The sequence below is a fragment of the Castor canadensis genome, chromosome 15, assembly GCF_047511655.1.
Source record: "Castor canadensis chromosome 15, mCasCan1.hap1v2, whole genome shotgun sequence".
Classification (NCBI taxonomy): domain Eukaryota; kingdom Metazoa; phylum Chordata; class Mammalia; order Rodentia; family Castoridae; genus Castor; species Castor canadensis.
In genome coordinates this window covers 30013075-30021695 of record NC_133400.1, presented here as the reverse complement: position 1 = coordinate 30021695, position 8621 = coordinate 30013075, and the positions used below count along the sequence as shown (strand labels likewise).

The 8621-nt window shown below is 50.7% G+C and overlaps 1 protein-coding gene across 2 annotated transcripts in view; it reads left to right on the top strand.

Annotated features, from left to right (window-relative positions):
* Window positions 1-302: 302 nt before the first annotated feature.
* The window catches only part of Slc6a2 (solute carrier family 6 member 2), a 44625-nt gene continuing 36306 nt past the window's right edge, over window positions 303-8621 (top strand). Inside the window, exons 1-2 of one of the 2 annotated variants that reach the window (XM_074055984.1) lie at window positions 303-566; window positions 1065-1389. In XM_074055984.1, coding sequence (XP_073912085.1) covers window positions 357-566; window positions 1065-1389 — 535 coding nt within the window. In that variant the 5' untranslated portion in view covers window positions 303-356. The remainder of the gene's footprint in view (window positions 567-1064; window positions 1390-8621) is intronic. The other variant, XM_020153428.2, reaches the window with a different exon arrangement.

Sequence of the window (8621 nt, the reverse complement as noted above, 5' to 3'; positions counted from 1 at the left end):
GTTGATGGAGAAACTCTGGATCAGGTGGTTTCAGTGACCTTCAGTGGATGACAGCTCTGGTACTGCGTGGGTCGCTGCTCTCCTAGTCCTTTCCCAGGCCCTCTCCAATGGACTCAGATCCCAGTTCTGGGAGTCTGTCTCTTTCTTCCCGTGGTGAGAAGTTAGAGTCTGGTGTCCTTGGGAGCTGCGAGCGCTACTTCAGCCTAAGTGAGAGTGTGAACCCGGATCCCCCCGAGTACCTGGCTCCAGCGGCTCGGAGCCCGCGCCTCGCCCCCGCCCCTGTCCATCCTCGGCCGCGCTGTCAGTCTCCATTAGCGCTAACAGGCTCCAGACCGAGCAGACTGGGCGCTGGGTTAATGCAATCGGCGCGTTACCTGGGGCGCAGCTACATTACCAGCCTGGCCCCCGCCCGGCGCAACCAGAATCAGCCAGCCCGCGTCTCGCAGGCCGCCCCGCACCTCCAGCGCTCCTCTGGCCGCACCCAAGTGCCACGCGGCGGAGAGGCCCGGCCCGCTCTTCAGAACTGGCAGAGCGCACGGCACCTGGGATCTCCTGGCTGCCCACACGTGAGTACGCCCTGCGCGCTGGACCCGGCAAATGCGCCTGGAGGTCCACGCTGAGCCTCAGGAGCTAGAGTACCAGGCATTTAAGTGTCCAGGAAGAATCCTGGGACTGTTGGAGATGGCGCAGACCCCCCTGAGCTGGGGAGGGGGCAGCAAACTGCACCCGGCCCTGTCACCGCCCAGGGGAAACTTCTGCCTCTGTGTGTCCAAACCCAGCGGTTTAGGGGCGGGGAAGAGCGGGCGGAAGAGGGAGAGCGCGGCGGGGTCTTCAGCCAGACCCACAGGGCTGTCAGAGGAGGTCTCCACCTCTAAGTTCTGTCCCAGTGAGCGCGTCACAACCTCGGTTTCCAAATTTTTCCAACAGACGCGCTCCCTTTTCTGGAAACGCTGAGTCTTCTCAGCGCGCGCTGATCCTAATGTCCCCGGTGCGCCGGGTGGTCTCAATTGGTAAAAGGAGGAAGGAAACCCTGGTGACCATCTCTTTTCCTTTTACACAAGCAGAGCTTCGGCTTGTCCCCAGTACCTCTGAAGTCCCTCTCGTCAACCGCACCCATGCTTCTGGCGCGAATGAACCCGCAGGTGCAGCCTGAGCTCAGCGGGGCGGACCTGGAGCCAGAGCAGCCCCTGCGGGCGTGCAAAACTGCAGACCTGCTGGTGGTGAAGCAGCGCAACGGCGTCCAGTGTCTCCTGGCGTCCCAGGGCCGAGCCGCCCAACCCCGGGAAACCTGGGGCAAGAAGATCGACTTCCTGCTGTCTGTGGTCGGTTTCGCTGTGGACCTAGCCAACGTGTGGCGCTTCCCTTACCTCTGCTACAAGAACGGTGGCGGTGAGCGCCTGGTGGGGCTGAGGCTTTGGACTTGGGAGGTTACCTGTTCCACAGCGGTGGTGGGGTGGGGGTGGGGGTGCAGAGATACACATGAGAGGACAACTAGGAGCCACATGGGCAGGAAGGGACCAGGCAGGGCTCACGGAGAAAGAAAGACTGTAGTCACCTGTAGAAGAGGGAAATCAAGGCAGGACCTTGGACAGTGATAGGGGCGTGGGTGGAAAGCCTGAATTTGGAGTACCTATTTGGGTGAGGAACTGGTCTGCAGGAAGGGAGGTAGAGATCTGAGAGCTCTTGAAGGGGCCCCAAATGTGTTTGGGATGTGATGACAGACGTAAGGTGACCCTAAATCCAGCTCTCTAAGTAGTGGGTCAGCGACCCTGAGCCAGGAAAGAAGGAATAGAAGACTTGGTGTCCCAGAGGGCACCTAGAGAGAGCCTGACCTGCTGAGGACAAAAACTCTGGAACAGAGACACAGTAAGAAAAGCCAGTGTCAGAGAGAACACCATGGTCAAGTTGCTAGTTGTTTGCTTCAGGGCTTAGTGCATGCAGCCTTTATGGGATGGGGGCACTAGGTGCCAAGAGCTGGCCAGGGCCTGTGTCAGGAGGCCTGGATGATTGTACTGAAGCTTCCAGATCCACAGGTCCTGGCCAGATGGCAGGGTGGAGTGGTAGAGTAGCCTGCAGAAGACAGTGGAGATGCCAAGCTTTCTTCCCTGCTGGGGAGCCACATTACCCACCTGCCCTGGACGAGAGTATCAAGTTCACCTAGAGCCCAATGGGAAGGACAAGATAGAGCCCTGGGGAAGCTGCTCAAGAGTCAGGATGCTGCACCCTAAGGACTTAGCTTCTTCCTGATGGTCTTCGTTCCTGGGGTGCCAACTGTCCCACTTCCAATACTTTTGCTGAGATAAGTTTAGGGGTGCCCTGCAGAGAGCCAGGAACATTAAAAAGTCATTACCTTAAGAGGAAGACATTGGCTCAGCTCAGGAAAGCTCTTTACCCACTGGGCCACCCTGCCCAGCAGTGGCTCTGGCTCGGGACTGGAGGAAGGTCAGTAGGAGGGAGGGTGAGGGTTTGGTGTGGAAGGAAAAAAAAAGTTCATGGCTTTGCCCCACAAGGTCTAGGACTCACAGCTCTTTGTTGCCGTGTATTCTCTGAACACTTGCTTTGGGGTGGGCAATGCTTGGTATTTGCAAAGATGAGGTGAACAGGTGGCTCTGAGTTCTTCCATATACAGAGGATGCTGGCAAAGGAGCATTTAGCTTTCTCTCTGAGAAAACTAACCAAGGTTTGAACTGACCCATGAGGGTTTGTGTCCATGATCTGTTCTGAGACAAGTCTGTCACTACCAGATGCTCCCAGACAAGGTAGCTGGGACAGTAGTCCTGAGCTTCAGGAGAGGCTGGGGTCTGAGGCCTGCTCACTGGAGCCCTTGCTACTTTGCGGCCTCAGCTCTGTGTCTGGCCCTATAATGGTGGTGGGCAGAGAGGGGAAGGGTAGAAAGGCAGGTAGAATCCAGAGATGAATCTTTTCCATATCTGGCAGCTGCAGCTCTTCTAAGGGGATTCTGGAGAAGTTTGAACATTCTGGCCCTTGGAACTAGAGGAGGGACATGCGCAGATTCTTTATATTTTTAGCAGTCAGGGAGATGATGAATGAAAGACAGATTGGGGGACCTTAGGACATGTCATTCAGCATGTCCTCAGTGACCATCCGAGACTGCTTGTCCCTAGACAGTGGAGGCTCTTTCATTAATCAGCAATGTCTATGTGGGTCTGCTCAGTGTGAGGCACAGTGCTCAGCTCTGTAGGGTCACCTAGATGTATGAACTGCCACTTTTGCTTGCCGGGAGTTGCATCACCAAAGATTCTCATTGTCATGCTATGATCAGTCCTTTCCATTGTTCTGTATGTTTGTTGAAACTATAAGTGTCCCAGATGGCCAATTTGACACGTGAACTAGATTGATGTTCTCAGGCTTTCATTGACACTGCCTTCACTGGGTCATTGCTGCTAATGCAGACAGAACACCTGCTGGGTGGGGTCAAATAGAGCAAATTTGTCACAGGCTCCAATTTTTAGGTGAAGTGGACTGGAAGTTCGCTCTCCTAGGTGCTTACCTAGTAGTGGCCCATTCTGAGTTGTTCAGTTATTTGTCTTTTATGAGTCTGTCTCCCAAACTGCCTGGAGTACATTGAGGGCAGAGGCTATACCTTTTCAACCTCTGAATTTCTAATGACAAAGATACGGCCTAGATCTAGGAATAGGGTAGAAAGGTGCCCCCAAAACTTGCATTGAATAAATAAAGCAATGAAATGGTCCAAGCTGTCAGAGACCTACTGCCATATCCCAAACCATGAGAGAAACACAGTAGTAACTGAAAAAGCAAAGCAACAGGTGCCAAGCATGGGGGCTGGTAGCCTAGACTTCAGGAGAAGTCTTGGCTGTGAAGTCCTGGATTCCATCTTCTGCTATGTGCTTTTGGGCAACTCTCTAAGCCTCAGTTCCCTCATCTTCAAATGAAGTGCGAATAATGGTGTTCATCTTAGAGGGTGGTGAAAGACTACATGCACTAAAAGTAGAGCACCTGACATGGAATATGGCTTAATAGAGGTGGCTGCTGTCATTTATCGACATCATTAGGATGATGTATGAAGTGCATGGGAAAAGTGACAGGGGCTGCTTAGGAAAAAGTCAGGGGCAGTGGACTGTCTTGGAGCTCAGTGACAGTGGACAGGGAGGGTATGGACAACAGTATTCTAGTATGCACCTGGGGCAGGTGTGGGAGTGCAATCATCTCAGGAAAGGAGCAAGGCTGACTGAGGGGCAAGCCAGGAGGGATAGGGGTGAAAAGACAAGTTAGGACTGGACCAAGAAGTCCTTCAGGGTTGGGGATGTCATACCAGTGAGTTCCATTTCCGGTTAGTTTGTTCACAGTTTGCATGGGAACTCATGCAGCCACCCCTCTCTCAGAATAAATGGCAGCATCTTACAACTCACCCCTCCAAGGGATGAGCAGCTGGCTCCCTTTGGGCTTGATCTTTGCTGAGACCTCCTGGCTGTTCCTTCTGTGTCAATTCTCATCTGGTATTCTGAACTCAACCCCAGGTGGGCAAGAAGGCAGGAGGATGGGTATTTCAAAGCAGCCCAAAGACCCAAGTTCAAATCTCATCTCTGCCATGCACTCTGTGACCTCAGTCATCACACAGCCCCTTTCTGAGCCTCAAAATTGCTGGTATAAAGTAATTGGAACTTAGATAACTCTCAAGATTCATTCCATTCCAATTCCCTGTTCTTTAACAGCCCTGGGTCTCTGTGCACTTCTAGTGCCAGTATTAACATAGAAACTCTCCAAATCTGACTGTTTGCATTGGCCCAGACTGGATAGTGTTTTGAAATGATGAAGGTGCCAATAGTTTAGGCCTCTGGCTAATATTTTCTGAATGAATTACTGAGAAAGATCAGCCTCTCTGAACACCTTTCTGAAGACCAGCTGGTGGGATGACAGGCTGTGGTGGCTTTCAGATAGGAAAGCTACTCTCAGAAATTTCAGAGATTTTTTTCAGAATGTTCATAAACATCTATTCTCAATGGTGAGGCAATACCAGGCAGTGGGAGCTATTTCTAGAGTTCTAGATTTTTCCTCTGAATTTGTGATCCTGGTCAGTACCGGTCCCTGGGGAGGAGTGGGCAGATGGACTGGATGCCCATGTCTGCCTTCTGCCAGGGCAGAGGCTACTGTGAATTACTCTCTGCACATGGCTGCTTATGTTTGGTATGCACCATGCTGACTGTTCTGCACTGTTCCTTGTGGCGAATCTATAGCTTTTAGGTTTGGAAAGACCTAGGTTTGAATCCAAGTCTGACATTTGCTAGGACTGTGGCCTTGGACAAGTCACATACTGTCTCTGATCTGAGACTCGGCTTCTTTGTGCTAAAGAGAGGAATAACCATAGCACATTCCTACAAGGTGGATGACATCAAACAGTATCTGAAACTAGTGTCACATTGTGGGGGTTCAATAAATGTAGATGCTACTGTTTTGTTACGTTCAATGACATGACTACATGCTGGACTCCAAGAGTGGGATGAGGTTCTGACTGTGAAGGAAGAGAAGAAATTGATGAAGGGAGATAAGGCCCAAAAGAAGCTCCACTTAGGCCAGGGTCCCGAGAGTGGCAGAGAGCTCTAGGAAACAGGAGTTGGACTTTGTTCTATATCCTGCCACCTTCACCTGTCTCCCGTAGACTTCTCACCTGCATAATCGGGATTGATTCCTGCATGGGATACCACAAGAGTCCCATGACCTTCTTTGATTCTGAGTCCCCAGTGACTTCCCTGATCCTCCAAGTAAGCTCAAGGTGTCAGGCACCCAAGGGCCTTTGGGAACCCCCTTGGCCCTTTGATGTGGTGGCTGGTACATAGGACTGGGGTTTCCCACTCAGTACCTTCACTTTTAGCATGGCTGCAGGGGCATCTGCGCTCAGAGTTTGCCGAGCCGACACTGATTGTTCAGCTCAGATGCACACGAGCCAGCCAGCTGGTATGGTGTCCCAGCTTGTGAAGTTTGCATACTCATTTGCAGGAATGAGGTACTCATCTGGCACCCTGACCTGGGGTCACCAGGATGATTTGGACTGCTATTCTAAGCCGGCCAAAAGACCTGAAGGCGTTGTTTCCAGACAGATGGGATTTAATAGGGGTAAATGTTGCATCCTGCCTTATGGTCCCAAATCCAATGGTCTAAGTAAGGATTAAGCCACAGGACAAGTGGAGAAAGGCCCTGGGGCTCTTGTTAGCTGCATCCTCCATGCGACTCACTGCTGAGATAGGTTTATTTAACCAGAAATCATTTACTAAATGCCAGGAATACAGAGATGAACAAAGGACAATCCCTGCCTTAAGGAGCTCCTAGTCTACTGCAGATAATCTAAAAGTTAATGCCATTTTAGATTTTATTATTGAGGACATTGTATTCCAGATGAGGAAGGTTCTATGTAGGTCATATTTCTCTCTATAATGTAGTTCTGAGCACCCAAACACCTTCTAATTTGTTCCTCTTAAAGAGACCCGGGAGGAGGAGATGGGAAACCAGAATCTCCAAGGACCTTTTACTAAAGACACAGCTCTATTAGTAAATTAAGTCCAGATGTGACAACAGAGAGAGAATTGCTACATAAGAAGAAGTAGCCCCAGCCTGGATTTTCCCAAGCCCCACCCTCAATGCCCTTATAGAGGAGCTGGGTTTAATCTGTCTGATAGAAGGTGTGTTTCCCCACTGGGGCTGCTCTCTGGTCTCAGAATTGAAGGCCAGAGGTCAGCTGGAGGGACCCAAGGGGAAGGTTAGTGAGTGATTCCTTATGGGGCCCCAAAAGCCAGTTCTCATCATTTTGTACAGAATTCTCTCTTGTAGCCTCAGGAATTTGTGTAATGTAGATGCTCTTAGCTGGTCAGTGAAGCCCAGGGAAAGAAGCAAAGATGTAATACCCCACTCACATGAGCTTAAATTACAGGAGCCTCAAAGCCACTGGGCAGGACCCCCAGTGGTCCGTGAGAGTCCCAAGGCTGTCAGTCTGGGGAAGGAGGAGGCTAGAGTGAGCATCACCTGGCATAGTTGCTGTACCCCCAGTAGAGAGTCTTTGTGTTGCCAAAGTTGAATGCTTTGGGCTTGGTTTATTATAAGAAGGAGTGTTTCCCTGCAGAAATGGCCACAGGGAGCCAGCTGTTTAACTGGCAAAGACTCTAAGAGGGAGCCTACATGTGACACCAAGGGTGCAAAGAATTGCTTTAGGAAAGACTCTTTTGTTTCATTCTCATAGACAGAAGAACAGAAAGAGGACACAAAGAACGCAGTGGGTGGAGGCTGCAGAGAGACCCACTTAGGGAAGAGGAGTAAGCAACACGGGCCAGGAGAGGAGGCTGGACAGCTGGGTAGTCTCAGTCAAGTCTCAGTTGACCCACGAGTCGCCCCTCAGACTTGTCCAGGGCTGAGGGCCCTGGGACTTTGTGTCCTGGTGTGATCAGTCACTGGATGCCAACTGCCGTGAGATAGGGATGAGGTCTAAAGAGAATGAGGACAGTCAAAGCCAATGGGGCTTCCTCTGGGCCTCCAGGTTCTAGCTTAGAGCTCTGAGAGCTCAGAATTCCAAACTTAAACTTCACCTTAGAACCATTACAACGTCTCTTTGTCTAATTAGGAAGCTAGGACATGTTTTGATTAATAGTTGTGGATTAAGTTGATATTTTGAGCTATGCTCGCTGGAGGACTGTGGACCTCCCTGTGTGCCTATACCCCAACCCTACAAGTGTTGGGTGGGACTGTTTCAGGCAGTCCTGTCTCCTGAGTAACATATCACCCTCTCTTGCATTCTATGTACTATCCCTAGGGTATCAGAGGAGCAGGGACAAACCTGGATAGCCTAGGCATTAACTCAGATTTTCTTGGACTCTGGTGAAAGCCCAAGCAGTGACAGCCTCTAGCTGAACTGTGGGCATACAAAGAGCAGCTCTGTGCATTTCCACTCCTTGGATATATTAGAGTGTGGCCAGAATTCACAGTATGAGGAATCTTGTCCTCAGTAGACTGCTATCAGAGGACTGTCCTGTCCTTCCTGCAGCCCTTCCTTGATCACACTCCCCTAATCTCATCACAGTTCACCAGACCTGGACCACCCCACTCTTCTCTCAGCCTGTTCTCACCCTTTTCATTTCTTGAGGTCATCCCCACCTGCCTAACTGACCACTTAGTAATCTTAGTGACCACTTGACTCCCCTTCCTGAGGACTTGGCACTTGTATAGCAGATTCTAAAAGTCCCCTGTGGTCAGTATGCTCCCCTCTGATGGTGAGATGTCTGGCAGGGTGAGTTACACTGACAAGACAAATGCTTTTTTGTTTTTACTAAATTCATTCAGAGTTCCTTTCACTGTACACTGTTCTTTTCCTCATGAGGTTGAGTGTGTTGATGTGCAAAAGTCTAGGCTTACCATTGCATGAATATGCACAGGTATGCATTTGTGTGCATACATGTTTTAGGACACACCCAAGAGCTAAGCCCCTCACAAAGCATGCACTGTTGTGTTTTTCTAGGTCTGCCTCTGTGAGTCCTGGACTTACACAGTCAGAGCATTCCAGAGTCAGCACAGGATTCTGGGGTTGTGGCCTTTAGATTCTCAGGTCCTTTGTGAGGCTGGTTGCAGCTGGCATTGCCATATGAGATGCAGCAAGGCCA